The sequence below is a fragment of the Oncorhynchus nerka genome, linkage group LG22 (assembly GCF_034236695.1).
Source record: "Oncorhynchus nerka isolate Pitt River linkage group LG22, Oner_Uvic_2.0, whole genome shotgun sequence".
Taxonomy (NCBI): Eukaryota; Metazoa; Chordata; class Actinopteri; order Salmoniformes; family Salmonidae; genus Oncorhynchus; species Oncorhynchus nerka.
In genome coordinates this window covers 28881799-28901269 of record NC_088417.1, presented here as the reverse complement: position 1 = coordinate 28901269, position 19471 = coordinate 28881799, and the positions used below count along the sequence as shown (strand labels likewise).

At 43.4% G+C, this 19471-nt stretch overlaps 1 protein-coding gene across 3 annotated transcripts in view; it reads left to right on the top strand.

Moving 5' to 3' along the window:
• Nucleotides 1-19471, top strand: part of LOC115105084 (NEDD4-like E3 ubiquitin-protein ligase WWP1) — a 56566-nt gene that overhangs the window by 10969 nt on the left and 26126 nt on the right. The window contains exons 1-7 of one of the 3 annotated variants that reach the window (XM_029626664.2): nt 203-2823; nt 3425-3589; nt 3813-3872; nt 8364-8593; nt 17147-17271; nt 17589-17729; nt 17871-17934. In XM_029626664.2, the coding sequence (XP_029482524.1) occupies nt 8385-8593; nt 17147-17271; nt 17589-17729; nt 17871-17934 (539 nt within the window). In that variant the 5' untranslated portion in view covers nt 203-2823; nt 3425-3589; nt 3813-3872; nt 8364-8384. Of the gene's footprint in view, nt 1-202; nt 2824-3424; nt 3590-3812; nt 3873-8363; nt 8594-17146; nt 17272-17588; nt 17730-17870; nt 17935-19471 lie in introns of those variants that run through there. The other 2 variants (XM_029626663.2, XM_029626662.2) reach the window with 2 other exon arrangements.

The window sequence follows — 19471 nt, the reverse complement described above, 5'->3', positions numbered from 1 at the left end:
CATCAAATCGCAATAAAATCACAGTATCAAATTGCAATACGTATGGTATCGGCTCGTAGGTAGCGTGGTAATATGGTATGGTGAGGTCCCTGGCATAATTATTTAATGAATAATTATAAAAAATAAATCAAACATCAGTTAATTTCTGAGTAAATAATTTGTCATTTAATTCTTGCTGACCTCTCGGTCAAACCAATGCCTATGTGCCAGGAGTTTCTCCCGGTCTTTCTGTATAGGCTAACGAAGGCCAAGTTCTTTGCGTTAGTCCACCATTTGGGGTGGGAAAGTGCCTGGGAATGAGATTACCTGTACTCTTGCCCTCCAACCCCAGACAGACTTCCAGGGCTGAGGGGATTATAAAATGCTCCCTGGCCTGTCTGGCTGGCAGTATCCATTTTTCATTAGTCAGCCTTCTGAATTAGAGACTGATGGCAGTTTACTGTTGGTCTCTGCTCTGCCCCAGTCCTATGTCTCTCTACTCCTATTCTGTCTCTCTCTACTCCTAGTCTGAGAGGCCAGGGTACTCTTGAGGAGATATTGCTATAGGTCTCTGCTGTGCTGTCAGATTAAGCAGAACATCACTCTTTTTATCCACAGAGGAAAACATGAAATTTCCTTTGCAATCTGCACATTTAGGATGGACAGCTATGATGCTCTTTTTAAAAAAATTGTTTTTAATGCAGCCTGTTCATTCAGCGCCAGACCGGCTGAGCACTTCTGTCTTTGAGGCACGACATCACTGTAATGGTCATGACATTTTTGCTGACAATAATTGGCCAGTCAAATGACCGCGGTCACCTTAATAACTGTTTTTGAAAGCAATATTTGACGCACATTTTCTCCTCTACTTCTGACTGCATGTGCTGCCATAGAAATATAATGAATTGTCGTGTCTTTGGCTATGCCGGATTAAGTGATATGACATGCTATTCTATAAAATAATTTCTCTGTAATTAATATTATCTGATTGAGCTAATCATGTAAATGTAATTAACTAGTCGGGGTACCATGAAATAATATTTATAGAGCTGTTATCTTCCGAATAAACTCTTAAAGACCTAGTAATATTTTACATCAATAGCAGTCAATATTAATTGTCACCTTAATTCCGTCTCATCTGAAAGTTGTAAATTCTTGGTTATCTGCACGAACCCTGGCTAACAAGTTGAATCAGCAATACAACATTGAGTTTATTTATTTACTAAATGCCTAACTAATTACACATGAATCATAACTTGATTACAAATTACATCATAAAGGAAAACGTCCCTAGCGGGCGGAACAGATATGACGGCTTGTTACACAAAAGAAAAGGGGCTGGGTTTGAGTGAAAGAGCGGGAAGACTGAGGAAGAAAGGGCGATGCTGTGCTATTGTAAATACGGTTTCTTATGCATTCTAAATTTGGAAAATGCAATACATATTTTCTCTGAGCTGCGCTTCGGTAGGTTGGTGGTAGATGGAAGGCCGTGTTGCCCAACCAAGTCCTTTGTCCTTTGAAGAATGTCTGGTGGTCCATAGGATACGTTGTAGTAATGTCGTTGTGTGGTAGACGGGATACTCTGTCTGTTCCTTCCTAACCTGCGTTTGCAGCTGCTGTTGCTAACTCAACGGCTAGGAGGTATCACTTCTGTAGTGAATAAGAGTTCAAAGTTCATACCATTCGCAACCAAAGCTCATGCTGATGTTTGCATCGTTCTGTAGTTCTCTGAACCATTCTGACATCGGACCGTCGTCCTCACATCCTCGGAACAGGAGGTTATATTGTCGCCAAGGCTTTATATAGGAAGGGAGAGGAGGGCGTGTTTGAAAAGTTTTATAGCCCATGTCCCTTCACAGGGCTCTGCTCAATCAGTGGCCCGTCCCTATCTTATGAAAGCCCAAATCTCACATTTTAGAAGCTAAAATCACATTTCATCCCATCACGAATAATTTCATATTCAAACATTTAAATTGAACAACAATTCCATGTGAATCCAATAACTCTGTGTAGACTTTCCACTGTAGAGTTTGTCATCTGATCATTGATGAGAATGTCTCCGATGACAACCGAACTGACATCATATTCATTACGTACCACCGCATATGTTCAATTGGTCGGATTACCAGAATATAGTTCATTCCCAGAATCTCTATGTTAACCAAGGTGTTTGCAAATGTAACATCAGTAGGGTAGAGAGAGGAAAAAGGGGGAAAGAGGTATTTATGACTGTCATAAACCTACCCCCAGGCCAACATCGTGACAGAATATTGCGAGTGTACCCATAGGAGCAAAGCGGGAAGTAAATGTGTTATTTTTGAAAAATGGTTATCATGACTGTCTTCATCCATAGCCTTCGGTTATACAGTAATTGTGCCAGCCCTAGATATCACGCCGGTTCACCTTTTAAGGTTATGCCAACTATCTGTTCCCCTGTCATGTCGCTGTTACAGCTGGAGGCGTAATGATGCTGCGAGTCTCTTGGTTGTTCGTTCAGCTGGTCAGAGGTTGTTAATCTCAGACATTGGTTGGTTTCCATGGCAGATGCACTCCGTAATGCTGTGTCATTGGTTCTGATGCCAACATCCCCACTCTCCCCTGTACTTCGCTTCCCACATCCTCCCCTAGTCTCCTATCCTCCTCTGGTTGGGCTGCTCTGTGTCTCAAGACTGAGGCTTGGAGGGGATCAGGGAAAGGTTTTTATCTTGCCTGCCTGCCGGTAGTCTCTGTGCCACTCGGCTGAGCTGGAGCTAATGCAGGGCAGACGCATACCGTCCGTCCCCCTATGCCAGCCAGACGGGTACAGGAGAGCAGTGGTGTGAAGGAGAGGACAGGAGTTAAAAGGTGAGTAAAGGACTGAGAGGCGTTTTGCAGAGGATTGATAAAGTGCCGTGTAGAAGTGAGGGAAGGGGACGAGTGCAGTGTGTTGGAATGGGGTGAAGTGCCCTTCAAGGTCTTCTGGATTCTGCTCCCTCTCTAATGACTTCCATGAGATGTTTGGATGAAGCCCCGGGGCCATCTATATCAGGCATCACAGTTTGAGTGTTGATCTCGGATTAGTTTGGGCCTGAAGATCATAATACATAGCCTATTGATTATATGGAAAAGCGGGACCTGATCCCCCTGGTCTAAAGACAATGGAGGCTTTCTCCTGTCCTGATGAACAGCACTTCACCCATAGTCAGCTGGGAGTCCTCTGGCGCCACTCATCTCAGCCTTTAATGCTCTGAGATGATGGCCTTGCTTGCCCTGTTTACTCGTGAGAGTATTTTACACTTTGAGGCAGTCTGAGACAATTGTTGTGCATATCTGCACTTTAATAATAATGGTTTATGGCTGTTTTCATGTCCTTTTGCTTTGCCAGTGAGTAACATGATTTTCCTGTGTTTTTTGTTTGTAGCAATATCAGATGGCTATGTTTGTCTGTGTGGTGTTATTCCCTCAGAATTGAGTGGTGGTGGCGTATGTATGCTGACAACGGATCATTTTCTTAGCCCGCGCTCCATCTCTCGTCTCCATCTGCACCGTTATCAGTTTGGAGTTGCCTGGGTCTGTGGCTCTCAGCTTCTGAACCCATCTGTGTTTGGACAGGAAGGGAAGGGATCTTGTGGTAACCATTTTATCTTGGCAGTTTAAGGACATTCATATGTTGTCACTCCTCTTCACCAAACAAACCATACATCAGCACTTTGTTCAGATAAAGAAAGTTCCCCCTTTTTTTCTTTTCCCTGTGACTGGTTCTGTTAGGTTAAAGCCTTCTTTGCACAACCAAGATCAGTGTTAATATAACAGCTGACAGTGCATGACTAACTACTCCCGGTCTCCTGTTACAGGGCAATCATGGGCCACGGAGTCGGCTGAGGATCCGGAGGGTTCTGCAAAACGCACCAATCGTGAGTAGGCATGTAAATGTGCCATTCTATGACCCCCCCCCCCCCCCCCCTCCCCGGATGTGAGCTCGAGCTCATGTTAGCCAAGGATACGAAAGGTACTGTGCCTTCAGAATGTACCCACACCCCTTGACTTTTTCCACATTTTGTTGTTACAAAAGTGGGATTAAAATGGATTTAATTGCAATTTTTTGGCAACTCAAAATACTCTGTCAAAGTGGAACAAACATTCCAAAATTTGTATAAAAAATAAATAAATATGAAAGAAAAATATATATTTTATTGGATAAGTATTCAGCCCCCCCTGAGTCTATACATTTTAGAATCACTGTTGCCAGCGATAACAGCTGTGAGTCTTTCTGGCTAATAGAGCTTTGCACACTTGGATTGTGCAATATTTGCACATTCTTTTAAAAATTCTTCAAACATGGGTTTTCCTCTGATTTTGCCTGTGCTTTGCCCCCCCAAAAAATCCCTAGTCCTTGCCGATGACAGTCATACCTATAACCAATGTTCCCTCAAATTTTTTGACAGATCAGTTCTGGTCTGCTGAGCGCAAGCTTGAACGTTGTGAAAATTCGATGCAATGCTTCCAGCGCATGTTTACTGTGAACAGAGGCTGTACCCTCTTTTTAAGTTAGCCACAGTAGCCTTCTTGGCCACGGTTAACTATTTGATCATAATGTAGGCCTAGCAGATTGGCCTACCAGTCAAAAACAACGAAGAAAATGAGTCCTGTAACATTTTAACATGTTAAAATAGCTGTTCTATCATTCAGCCTACAATACATTCTGTGAGATTTTAAAAAACATGCAGGGCTTGACAGTAACCTGTTTTTATCCACTTGTCCAGTAGACAAGGTGACAGTGTTTGATGCAAGAAACTACTTTACAAAATAAAAATTTATTATTATTCCCATATCATTATTACAGAGAATCTGACAGATTATGCCACCCACCATCCAAAGTGTAATTAGTGACTTCACCATGCTCAAAGTTTTTTTTCTTTTTTTCTCTCACCCACCTACCAATAGGTGCACTTCGTTGCGAGGCATTGGAAAACCTCTCTGGTCTTTGGTTGAATCTGTTTGAAATTCACTGCTCGACTGAGGGACCTTACAGATAATTGTGTGTGGGGTACAGAGATGAGGTAGTTAATCAAAAATCATGTTAAACACTATTATTGCAAATTATGTGACTTAAGCACAATTTTACTCAACTTATTTAGCCTTGCATAACAAAATGGTTGAATACTTATTGACTGAAGACGTTTCAACTTTTAATTTTGTATAAATATGTACAAATTTAGAGATCATAATTCCACTTTGACATTATTGGGTATTTTTTGTGTGTGGTAAGCCAGTGACGACAACCTAAATTTTAGGTTGTATTGTTCCGCCGGTTGCCATTTCTGTCAAATGTCTCACGGATCAACTCTGTATATCAGCGCAGCCGATGTCCCCCTTGTGATTATATTGCCCAAAGATTTGGCTAATATACCTTCATTTTTTTTGTTGCTGTGGTGTCATTCTTGGTATTGTGATACCCAGTATGAAAGTCAAAAGTTATTGCAGGGGCAAGTCATTAATGGATAAGGAGTTCAATGTCCGAATACAGTTCATTGTATTGTAATTGGAAGCCCATATTCATGCATTCGGAAAGTCTTCAGACCCCTTGAATTTTCCACATTTTATGTTAGCCTTATTCTAAAATTGATGAGTGATTTTAAATGGTTTTTTCCATCTACACACAATACCCATAATGACAAGGCAAAAATATTTTTTTTATGTTTGCACATTTTAAATATTAAACACTATTACATTTAAGTATTCAGACCCTTTACTCAGTACTTTGACGTGCCTTTGGCAGAGATTACAGCCTCAAGTCTTCTTGGGTATGATGCTACAATCTTGGCTCTGTCAGGTTGGATGGGGAGCGTCACTGCACATCTGTTTTCAGGCCTCTCCAGATATGTTAGAGTCCGGGCTCTGGCTGGGCCACTCAAGGATATTAAGAGACTTGTCCCGAAGCCAGTCCTGCGTTGCCTTGGCTGTGTGCTTAGGGTTGTTGTCCTGTTGGAAGCTGAACCTTCGCCCCAGTCTGAGGTCCTGAGCAGGTTTTCATCAAGGATCTCTTTTCTCTGTTCATCTTTGCCTCGATCTTGAGTAGTCTCCCAGTCCCTGCTGCTGAGAAACATCCCCACAGCATGATACTGCCACCACCATGCAGTGACCCGTAGGGATGGTGCCAGGTTTCCTTCAGACTTGGCATTTAGACCAAAGAGTTAAATCGTGGTTTCGTCAGACCAGAGAATCTTGTTTCGGCAAACTCTCAGTGGGCTGTCATGTGCCTTTTTACTGAGAAGTGGCTTCCGTCTGGCCACTCTACTGTAAATGCCAGATTGGTGGAATGATGCAGAGATGGTTGTCCTTCTGGAAGGGTCTCCCACTTTCACAGAGGATCTCTGGAACTCTGTCAGTGACCATCGGGTTCTTTGTCACCTCCCTGAACAAGGCCCTATTCCCCTGATTGCGTTGTTTGACCGGGTGGCCAGCTCTAAGAAGAGTCTTGGTGGTTCCAAACTTCTTCCATTTAAGAATGGAGGCCGCTGTATCCTCGAACCTTCAATGCGTCTGATTTTTGTTTTTGTTGGTACCCTTCCCCAGATCTGTGCCTCGACACAGTCCTGCCTCGGAGCTCTACGGACAATTCCTTCGACCTCATGGCTTGGTTTTTGTTCTGACATGCACTGTCAACAGTGGCACCGTATCCAGATGTGTATGCCTTTCCAAATCATGTCCAATCAATTGAGTTTACCACAAGTGGACTCCAATCAAGTTGTAGAAACATCTTAAGGATGATCAATGGAAACAGGATGCACCTGAGCTCAATTTCGAGCCTCATAGTAAAGGATCTGGATACTTATGTAAGTGAGGTATTTCTGTTATGGTCAATTTAGCAGAAATGTCTTAACCTATTTTCTCATTGTCATTATGGGGTATTGTGTGTGTATATTGATAAATGTTTTATTTAATCAATTTTAGAATACGCCTGTAATGTAACAAAGGTGATTAAGTCATGGGGTCTGAATATTTTCCGAAGACACTATCAGTGTTTCAGATTGCTGGTGACTTTTCTTAGTGTCCCACGTACCCTAGAGGTTAACGTCCCACCTGACCAACGTCCAGTGAAAGTGCAGGGCGCCAAATTCAAACAAATCTCATAATTAAAATTCCTCAACCATACATGTATTATACACCATTTTAAAGATAAACTTGTTGTTAATCCCACCACAGTGTTCGATTTCAAGAAGGCTTTACGACAAAAGCATACCTTGCGAGTTATGTTAGGTCAGTACCTAGTCACAAAAAAACAGGAAAAATTCATCACTAACCTTTGCTCTTCATAAGATGGCACTCATAGGACTTCATGCTACACAATACATGTATGTTTTGTTCGATAAAGTTAATATTTATATCCAAAAATCAACGTTTACATTGGCGAGTTGTGTTTTGCCTCCAAAACATCCGGTGGAAGTGCAATGTCAATTTACAGAAATAATCATCATAAATGTTGATGAAAATACAACTGTTATACGTGGAATTAAATATATACCTTAATGCAAACGCTGTGTCATATTTTTTTAAAAAGCACACCATGGAATAATCTGAGTACACTGCTCAGAGACCAAAACAAGCAATACAGATACCCGCCATGTTATGGAGTCAACAAAAGTCAGAAATAGCATTATAAATATTCACTTACCTTTGATCTCCATCAGAATGCACTCCCAGGAATCCCAGTTCCACAATAAATGTTAGTTTTGTTCGATAAAGTCAATAATTTGTCCAAATACCTCCTTTTCGTTCGCATTTAGTACAGTAATCCAAATGCGCAGGCACTAGGTCCAGACAAAGTCAGTTATATTGCAGTTCATAGAAACATGTCAAATGATGTGTATATAATCAATTTTTAGGATGTTTTTATCAAATTTTCAATAACGTTTCAACCGGAGAATTGCTTTGTCTTTAGCTCGGTTCCCTTTCATTTCTAACTCTCACGAGGGCGCCTGACTGAGCACATGGCCTCTGGCAGACCTCTGACTCATTCCATTCTTATTCACCCCCACCTCACAGTAGAAGCATCAAACAAGGTTCTAAAGACTGTTGACATCTAGTGGAAGCCAATATGATCCCACAGACACTGTATATTGGATATGCTAAGACTTAACCTACAAACCTCAGATTTCCCACTTCCTGTTTTGGATTTTTTTTCCAGGTTTTTGCCTGCCCCATGAGTTCTGTTTATACTCACAGACATTCAAACAGTGTTTTCTATCCAAATCTACTAATATGCATATCCTAGCATCTGGGCCCGAGGAGCAGGCAGGTATACTCTGTGCACGCTTTTCATCCGGACGTGAAAATACAGCCCCCTACCCCAAAGAAGTTAAGGTTGTCCTCGTTTTGACCACCTTTGTTTTGTGTGTCTTCAGGCTTCCACTGTGGTGTATGACATGGCCACGGCCTCTTCCAGAACGGAGTGTAGCTATAACCACGGACCGACGTCGCAGCTACATGCCGTCGTTGCCTGTGCCAAACTCAAGCGGAAGAAGAGCTTGTTTGGGACGTCCATCTATGTGGAGGTGACAGCGGAAGGGGAGTCGCGCCGCACGGCAAAGTCCCACAGCTCCTCCAACCCCAAGTGGGATGAGCTGCTCACTCTGTAAGGAACCCTACCTTCTGTGTGTGTGTTAATGTGTGTCGTGAGTAGCCCATTTAATTCGCTCACCACCTTAATCACTTACTGTGGTCTGTTTGGTATGCTCTAGCAACGTTGTATTCCTTTCTGAATCAAGTCTCACTCTTTTTAGAGTTAGACCAATGGTGTGTTAATTCGGTATGAATCGTTTTCTGTAGTGCTTCTTCAACCTAACCGGTTCTGTACTGGAATAGGAAGACGAGAGGGAGAAGGAATCTAGACGTTTTTTTTTTATATTTAGCAAGATCCAGGCTACACATGATGTCTGAGCATTTGTGGTTAAACACAAAAGATGAATTTTCGCAAAGGTCTTACTTATCTGGGGGTGGTTCTGAGATGGGAACAGTGTGGATTCATTGGAACACTTAGTGGGCTTGTGGGAGAGCTGACTAACTACTAGAAGTCTGAGCAGTCTGAATATCTCAAATATTTAGTCATCCAATCTGGGCAGATGGCCTACAGCACAAGGAAATTACGATGATTGAAAAACCAAAGCAGACATACTGTATCTTTCCTCTGAACACTCTGTTCCCAAAAAGAGCCTGTTGGCTTTATTGTTTTATTTCCCTTGTTGGTGCGGAGGTTTGAACTCTGCTGAAAAGATCCTTCTGTATCTGTTCAGTTGCAACTCCAGCAGAGCTGCCTGTAACCTAGCAGATTTTATGGTTCTCTGGCTTTAATGAGTCAAAGCCAAATGTCAGGTTGTGTTCCAAATGACACCTTATCCCGTATGAATAGTGCACTAGTTTTGACCAGAGCCCTATGGGCCTGCTCAAAAGTAGTGCACTATTAATGCAAAAGGATGCCATTTCAAACTTGCCCTCAAACTCATTAACCAGGCCACTAATTGCCATGATGGGGTAATTTATCTCGGACAAGCACCAGGGCACTGTTTTGTTTGGTTTGTTTTTGTGTATGCTACATGTTATAGGAGTAGCTAGCTACTTGTCTGAAGCTCAGCTGTGGCCTTCAAGTCAAAGTCCACTGGTTCTTAAACAAGCTCTATTATGGTGGCCTCTAGTACATTCTAATGCTAGATTGTATTTTCAACCAGCAACTGTCAGGAAATAACACTGATACAGTTTCAGTGTTGGTTTCATCAGCTGTTGTTAGATATGAAACATAGGACAAAAATAATTTTGAATGCAAAGGGCCTTTACAGCATCCTGTAATAGTCTCCTGACTTAATTTAACAGCAGGTAATTGGCAAAAAGCCTACCAGTATGCAAATTATGGAGCCAAATGAAAAGCTCTCTTAACGATGCAATTCGATCGGCTACTGACGAGTCACTCACTTTAATGTCTTGCAAGTCCTTATGGACTTCATATTGACAATACAAACGGGATCTTTCGTTTACTTGTCCTGAATTGATACCATGGAGATATAACTATGTTGTATGATTTATGAATGGTAAGGATTTATGAGGGACTTTATTCAGTCATTTTGACACCTTTTAAATAAAAATGTTAAACTAGTCCAGCTTGCTGTTCGTCAATCAAAGCACAGTCAGCCTATGTGCCACCACTCTGGCTGCCTATGAAACACACCATGGTCCAACGTTGACTTTTTTTCTCTCTGGCCCGGTCGAGCCATTTTACCAAAAATCTACTGGTCCGAACAGAATTTTTGCTTGGCCTGGCATGGTGTAGTTCTTAAATGCATTGGGGTCATGCAGGGCCTATAGGTTTGTATGCTTTCTCTCTGCTAACATATGGAATTGTTTTAAGATTGTCCTACCATGGATCATTTAGCTATTTTATATAGAATTGGCAGTAGAATGGCCTTACTGAGCTCAGTAACTTTCAACATGGCACTTTCAACATGGCACAGTCTTAGCATCCCACCTTTCCAACAAGTCAGTTTGTCAAATTTCTCCTCTGCTAGAGCTACCCCGGTCAACTGTAAGTGCTGTTATTGTGAAGTGGAAATGTCTAGGAGCAACAATGGCCACACAAGCTCACAAAGCAGCACCGCCGAGTGCTGAAGCGAGTAGTGCGTAAAAATAAGCTGCAACTCTCATTACTAAGTTTCAAACTACCACTGGTTGAAACGTCAGCACAAGAACTGTTCGACGGGAGCTTCAGTTATTTTGCTGACATTTCTTCCAGAGGCAGTTTTGAAACTTGGTAATGAGTGTTGCAACCGAGGGCAGATTATTTTTAAGTGCTTCAGCACTCGTCGGTGCTGTTCTGTGAGCTTGACCTACCACTTTGCGGCTGAGCCATTTTGCTCCTAGACGTTTCCACTTCACAATAACAGCACAAGCTAAGATCACCATGCATAATGACAAGTGTCGGCCAGAGCGGTGTAAGCTCGCCGCCTTTGGACTTCTCTAGAGTGATGAATCACACTTCACCAGCTTGCAGTCCGACGGCCGAATATGGGTTTGGCAGATGCCAGGAGAACACTACCTGCCCGACTACATAGTGCCAACTGTAAAGTTTGGTGGAGGAGGTGTAATGGTCTGGGGCTGGTTTGAGCTAGGCCCCTTAATTCCAGTGAAGGGAAATTGTAACGCTACATCATACTATGACATTCTAGACGATTCTGTGCTTCCAACTTTGTGGTAAGTTTGGGGAAGGCCCTTTCCTGTTTCAGCATGACAATTCCCCTATCCACAAAGCGAGGTCCATCCAGAAATGGTTTGTTGAGATTGGTGTGGAAGAACTTGACTGGTGCCCAACCTCACTAATGCAATTGCTGGGGGGACTTGCTTCCATTCAGGCACAATGTTCCAACATCTAGTGGAAAGCCTTCCCAGGAGAGTGGAGTCTGTTAAAGCAGCAAATGGGGGACCAACTCCATATTAATGCCCATGATTTTGGATTGATATGTTTGACGTGCAGGTGTCTACATACTTTTGGTCATGTAGTGTATGTATACTTTAACATTGCAAGTCATTACTCTGTTCTTTGTAGTATTAATTGCATTAATTTTTGTTTCTAAATTGGTATGTGATTTGAGAATAGGACGCTTCCCCTTTAAGACAGACGTTCCAAAAAGAGATATTGACATGGCTATAGTCGGCTAGCCAAGAGGAATGCGAGGCAGGGTTGCCATGTCCTTGATTTTCCAGCAAAATTAGGCTACTTTATGAAAACAACGTTGCGGGTGAAAATGTATTGGTTGCAGGTTTTTGAGCTACTTCGAAGTTGCAGGGTGAATGCCATGGCATTTCTCTTACAATATATTTCACGATCAGGTAGTGAGTGCAGGAGTGTTTGAGAGTGCTGCAGCTGAGTCATGTGAGAGGAGACCGAGCAGACAGGACTTACCAGTTGTAGATTGTCATTTATGGAGACTATTACCTATTAATTTCTAACCTATTTTCCATAAAACATATTAACCCGCTAGAACTGATGCGCATCAAGAAATAACGGTGATATTGTACTGGAAAACTACTAGGGGTGCACTAGAGCACATTAGAAAAAGTCGCTTGGAGGTGGTTCAAATGGCATTTTAATGTCTACTTTGCTCATGGAAAGCCTCATCAAGCGAAGTGTTTTACACATGCTCAGAACTCCTTTGCGTGCTCCTATTATAGGGAACATTTTATTTGGGGGGGTTCCTCTGGAAAATTCCATTTTAAACGTGGCCAATAATACATTTGCATCTGTTGGCCATCCAAGTATCCTATTAAATGATATGCCATTGTAGCCTACCATTTGATAAATATGTTAAAGTCCTCGCAAATCAATTTGTGCCACTTGTGTAGCCTAACTGGAGCTAGTAAACATATTTAATAAATAGCCTATAACTCTATTATGCATATTAATGGACTTGTTTAATTAGATTGATGTTAAGTCAGAATAGGCTACAGAAGAAACACTGTTGTTGACAAACATATTCAGTTCATATTATTTGATTCATTGATTTGAAATTACAACCCCATCCTCTGTAGCCTTTTCCTGCAGGCTATTGGGCATCACAATCACTTCTTTCTTAGAAATCGCCTAACTATTCATGTTGAATGAATTAGTTTGTCAATTTGAACTAAGCAAGCTGCTAAATCGTTTAGCCTACGCAACATGTAGACAATCTGAAATTAGATGTAGGGCTATAGGCTACCTGCGTCTAGCTAAGAAAACTATGGCAAATTTGAATTGCAGTCATTTTAGTCTATTCCAGCATTTCCCAAGCTCTGTCATCAGGACCCCAAGGTGTGCACGTTTTTGTTTTTTTGTCTTAATTTGAAATCCGCTTTGTAGTGTTAAGACAACCAAAACGTGAACCCCTTGGGTACTGAGGACTGAGTTTAGGAAACCCTGCTGTAGCCTATGACTATAGAGCCCCACAGTGGAGATGTCATAAAACCTAGCGGTCAAACACAGAAATGGTTACATTCATTTTTAGAAACACTTCAAATAAGGGTTGCTTTGTGTAGGTTTACCCTGGTGGGATGTTTTGATAACTATGTACATCTCTCGGACAAGTTGACTTTTATCAATATTTTTGTCTCTTTATTCGAAAATGCTAATTGTTGTCAAAGTAGACATCACGCAAGACTACAATTTCCTGCAAGCACCTGCACATCTCTAGCTGGCACCTTTGCTAACATGTAAATAAATGTTGGCAATTTATGAATTACTACATTTAGCTAACATTTGATAGTTAATCCAGAGATGTTTTTCTTAAACTTTTACCCCTTTTTCTCCCCAATTTGTCCCATCGCTGCAACTCCCGTACGGACTCGGGAGAGGCGACGGTCGAGAGCCATGCGTCCTCCACAACACAACCACGCCGCACTGCTTCTTGACACAATGTCCGCTTAACCCAGAAGCCAGCTACCAATGTGTCAGAGGAAACACTGTACACCTGGTGACCGTGTCAGCTTGCATTGGCCTGGCCCGTCACAGGAGTCGCTAGAGCGCGATGGGACAAGAAAATCCCTGCCGACCAAACCCTCCCCTAACCCGGACGACGCTGGGCCAGTTGTGCTCCGCCCCATAGGTCTCCCGGTTGCGGCTGGCTGCGACAGATCCTGGACTCGAAACCAGGATTTCGAGTGGCACAACTAGCGGTGTAGTGCCTTAGACCACTGCGTCACTCGGGAGGCCGATCCAAAGATTCTTACCTTTGCCTTGATTCGGTAGTCTTGTCCAGATCATCATTGCATTTGTATTTCTTTATGATAGCCACATTAGCAGCTAATTAGCATTTCATTTGTTGGGGTAAATACAGGCAAACGTATTGGTTTTAATGTCACCTCGTCTAAGAGGGAGTACTCATACTGTTGTGCTCTGACTTGTAATTTCTATAATCTCACAAATTGGCCATTTTATAATGGTTTGTCGTCTTAATATCTGGCACATAGTAACGGCACAATTGCCAGAAAATAGCGTACATTTTTATTCAACTTAAAAATAAAAAAAAAGAAGCTGGTCCAAGTATTTATTCTGCAGAGATTGAGATCCTCTGTCCAACTTTCATCACTCACATTCTCCTGTTGGATTTATCTGTAGTTTATCAAGTTTGCAGACGACACAACAGTAGTAGGCCTGATTACCAACCATGACGAGATGGCCTACAGGGAGGAGGTGAGGGCCCTGGGAGAGTGGCACCAGGAAAATAACCTCTCACTCAATGTCAGGAAACAGCAGAGGGAGCACGCCCCTATCCACATCAACGGAACCGCAGTGGAGAAGGTGAAAAGCTTCAAGTTCCTCGGCGTACACATCACTGACGATCTGAAATGGTCCACCCAAACAGACCGTGTGGTGAAGGAGCAACAGCGCCTCCAACCTCAGGCGGATGAAGAAATTTGTCTTAGCCCCTAAAACCCTCAGTTTTACAGATGCACAATTGAGCGCATCCTGTCAGGATGTATCACCGCCTCATACGGCAACTGCACCGCCCGCAACCGCAGGGCTCTCAAGACGCCCTCTATTACACCTACAGTACCTGATGTCACAGGAAGGCCAAAAATAAGATCAAGATCAAGGACCTCAACCACCCGAGCCACGGCCTGTTCACCCTGCTATCATCCAGAAAGCGAGGTCAGTACAGGTGCATCAATGCTGGGACAGAACAGAGCTGGGACAAAACGGCTTCTATCTCAAGGCCATCAGACTGTTAAATAGCCGGCTTCCACCCGGTTACTCAACCCTACACCTTATAGACTGCTGCCCCATATACATAGACTTGGATTCATTGGCCACTTTAATGGAACACGAGTCACTTTAATAATGTTTACATACTGCTTTACTCATCTCATACAGTGGGGCAAAAAGGTATTTAGTCAGCCACCAATTGTGCAAGTTCTCCCACTTAAAAAGATGAGAGCCCTGTAATTTTCATCATGGGTACACTTCAACTATGAAAGACACAATGGGGGGGATCCAGAAAATCACATTGTAGGATTTTTAATGAATTTGCAAATTATGGTGGAAAATAAGTATTTGGTCAATAACAAAAGTTTCTCAATACTCTGTTATATACCCTTTGTTGGCAATGACAGAGGTCATTGTTGGGGGTATATGGTCCCCCACGCATGTTGGGGGTGTGGTATATGGCCAATATACCACAGCTAACGGCTGCTAACGTTCTTTCAACATTCTAATTCCTTTTACGTCTCGTCATGGCTCGTCAAAATATACATATTGCTAGTATGTTCACTATTGAAGGTTTGGTTTTGCAAATCCCTTTCCCTAAAATAAATAAGCCTAGCGAGTAGATTGCTGGGTGCTTCTTTTTGCTAAGGACAGCTCACATGTGATGTGTAAAATTATCAACTGATATACTGCTCGAAGATAATGACTCGTGGGACAGAACGTGGTGGTGCTTGAATGAACGGCCAATCCTATTGCTCAATGGTAGACGCGAGGTCTCCAATGATAGTCCGCGACAGAGCAGGTAAATGTTGAACTAGAATGAAAAAAATGTGCTGGAAAGTTATGTGCCCTGTTGTACCAGTGACTGACGAGATGTTAATGTCGGACCGGGCACAGGAAAATGAATAAATTAATGTGCCAGAGAACAATGGGCTAAGTGGATTTTGACTTGTCGTTGCCACACTCCATGTGAAGAAATTCCGATGCAACCAACCCCAGCGCACACAACACACACACCCCTGTACCAAGAGGCGGGGCAGACTGTTAAACCAGGAGTGTTTCTCTTCATCACCAGTTCTATCAATGGGTACTTTAAGTGGGGAAAAAGTACCTGGCTGAAAGTGAGTCTGTAGACAGCCGACACTAGTGCAAAACACTGCTGGTATATTGCACTGTATTTTCTGAATGCAGGGAGAGGGCCACCATTTGCATTGGCGTTAAACACACTTGGTTAGCTATCAGCTTTTCCATTTATCAAACTGCTTCTAGAAGGATTTACTGGAAATGTGTCCCAAATGGCACTCTATTCCCTATATAGTGCACTACTTTTGACCTAAACGACTAGGCCAGGGGATGCCACAATCTGGATGTGTTTACTACCTTTTGTCTTTTTTTTTTTTTTTGTTTACTTCCGTCTGCCTCTGCACGCTTTCTGGTCGTCTCTGTTTTCTTAACGCTCATCTCTCATTCTTGTACTCTCTCTCTTCTTGGTTGCCTGTGTTTCTATAGACCAGGGTAGTTCTTTATTCTGCAGTCAGAGGCAGCCCTCGGTCGCTCTCTGAGGGGGAGGGGACCCGTGCCCGTGTGAGGAATACTAACCAGTCTGATCTGCAGAGGAGGAAAAGAGGTCTGGGAGAGGGAGTGTGACCAAAAACAAGCGTTTGCGAAAGGCTCAAGAAATTGTAATTGTCAAGGGAAATGGCCAATGCGATAGTCCTAGTATATCATGGAGGTGCGATTTGAAATCAATGACTAAACACAACTCTTTGAAGTCTTAGCAGGGTAACGACAAGGCGGACTCCTGAGTCTCCCTTCCCTTCAGATGTTGTGTATGCCACAGACAGACCGCTGAGACCTCTCCCTGTTAAAGCGTGTCCTGTGTATTGAGCTGATTTGGATTAGAGCGCTGTCAGTGGCTGTGTCCAGACGACGGGAGACATGTTCAGATTGACGAGGGAGCCCTTCTAAGGATTGCTGAAAAACATTAATTACAATTATTATCAAATGCTGCATATCACCCCAGGTTGTGACACCTTGCTAGAAGTCACAAGAAGATCCTTCCTGTCTGGCTGGCTGTCTGTAGCTAGGTTTTCATCCAGTTGGTGACACGTTTTCAAGCGAATGTTCAAAAATCTGGATAACACTGTGCACATTTTCCACACCAGACATGTTTCCATCAAACTGATTTATTGGGAATAAAGTGTGTGTGTTAACGTAGTGCACATAAAAATAATGAATAGTTTATTTATATAGCAGAAGAATTTGATAAAGAAACCACCAGTTGGTGTAAGATATGATAAGAAAAACATTGCTCCCAGGGGGGAAATTGGCTTGGATGCACATTACTGCTTTATAAGAAATGAACACTTGAGTAGTCTAACAGGTGTCCAGGTCACTTTCTGTGTGTGTGCGCACTTGCGTGTGCATGCGGTATAGTTGATGTGTGACCTCTGTGCTGTGTTGCAGAAATGTCAGGCCACACACGCAGGTGGACTTTAAGGTGTGGAGTCACCACACCCTGAAGGCTGATGCTCTGCTGGGGAAAGCCACTCTGGACCTCCTCCAGGCCTTGGAGCAGCACGACAGGAAATGTACGTAGTTGGCAACCCGCCTCATCTCTTATTCCTCCTTTTTATGTTCCAACCTTGACAAGAACAATGTCAATAGGCAACAGGATATCAGCTCTGATATTATTTCCCCTGAAATAATTTGTTCTTACTCTTCAGGATGAACTGCAGTATGCCTTTCTGCTGTTGGGCACAGTATTCCACAGTAAATGGTTTAGAAAGAATGCTGTTATTTTCAAGTAGGGCCTCAAATACTTTATCAGACATTTTCTCGCTAATGAGTTACTAATAGCTGTGTTCTCTTCCATCCTGTCTCTGCCATGTGTCCCCTCCCTCCTCAGTGGAGAACGTGAAGGAGGTGTTGAAGCTGGTGCTGGACAATAAGGGGGCCGTGGTTGCTACGGGAGAGCTGACCGTGTTCCTAGACGGTCTGACCGTCAACCAGGAACAACTGCTCAACGGTAACGCTGCCACCTCTACCAGTGAGTACCGCTGTGTGTCTGGCTGTCTGTTTTAGTATGCGCGTGGCTTGTCGTCATACCTTTTGGATTTATTTATAGTATGTATGCGTGTTTAGTTGTAGAATATTGTTTAGGATAACAGTGCCTTCGCCTCCCTTTCAGAAGTCCAGCAGAACGGTGATGCCATTCATGAAAATGGAGGGGACACTCCATCGGCTCCCAGCAGGTAAGATAAGAACTCCTGGCAGAAAACCATGTTGTGAATGAATGGGCACTGAGTCAGCAGAGACATTTGGTTTAGATGGCGGCAGAAATAATTTTATCAGCAGAAAATGTGGTGCCGCTTATATTGGAGGCAACCATAAACCACTGCTGAAAGGCAATGCGGTCTTCACACACACACACCGATAGAGCCCCAGTTTTCCTGCCTTACATCATTGTGGTAGGGACTATATTTGTCCGGCTCTTGGCGCGTTCTCAGAAGCCTGGGATAGTAGAACTCTCACCTTGTAATTTATCAGAGCTCCGACTGCACATGTTCTGTCCCTCTGTCTCCCTCTGTCCCTAAATCAGGACAGCTTGCATGCAGGCCTTGCCACAACCCTGATCTTTATCTCACTCACTTTGTCGAAGTGCAGTTAACAGGGCTAATATGTGTTTTATTAGAATCCTCAAAAAGTGGATGTTGGCAATTTATTCAGACAGAGGTGAAGGAGATGGCAGGCAGACTTCATCTGCATTGCAGTTACTGCTGCGTCCAGCCTGTGACGACTGCATACGCTGCCTTTGCACTTGCTTTGTCCCTCTCTCCGTCTCCCCCCTTTCGCCCTCTCTCCTACACTTCCTATAGCCCCTGTGCCCCTTCTCCCAGCTGTTAAAACACATCCACTGTCCCACTAGGCCTGACTGTCACAGTATACACAACCTACTATGGATAGTGTGTGTGTGCCCACCTCCAGCAAAAACACTGCCCAGACTCTGATTGTGTTAGTGGTGTGTTTGGGTTGTCCACATTGTGGCGCAATATACTGTATGTGCTGCCTGCCTCATGTAGGCTAGTTACATCTGTCCCTGGGGTCTGTCTGTCTGTGGCAATGAGTGCAGAGACGAAACCTTGTGAACCAACACAAAGGCTCTCCTTCAGTCTTGCCTGTTTCATCACCATAACACCCTGCCCCCTCTCTCCCTCGTCCTCTGCCCTGCATGACAATAGCCTCAATGTCACAAAGCGTTGCCTCTTCTCAGAACAAGGACTGCGTCACTAGTGCCCCGTACAGAACAGGACATACGCAGGGTGGAGCGCCCAAGCTCCATTTACTCCCACTCTGAAAGACTGGCATCACAAGTCCTTCCCTCACACACAGACGCACGCACACTCACATAGACGCATTCACATACCCTCTGTACTCTGAAGTGCCACAGAAGCATTGTTACAGAGGAAGTGGAGTTGGCTGCATGTGCGTGGCCTGCCTGAAAAATAGGAAGAGGGTTAGTGGAGGTGGTAACGTTTCTGCTTGCTGCTCTGAGGTACTGTGGTGGTGCTGTTATCCTGGCCAGAAAACAGATATGGACATTTTTAGAACAGACTCAAAACACCACACACACACACACACACTAGTCTACAGAGAGTGCTGTCAGGCACGCTCCATCATTAGTAGTGCTTTCAGACAGTGATTCATCACCCCCATTGTGTTGTGGGAAGACGCGTCATGTCTCAAGGTGGTTTGTCTAAACGAGGGGCCTCCTGACACATGATGGGGAGT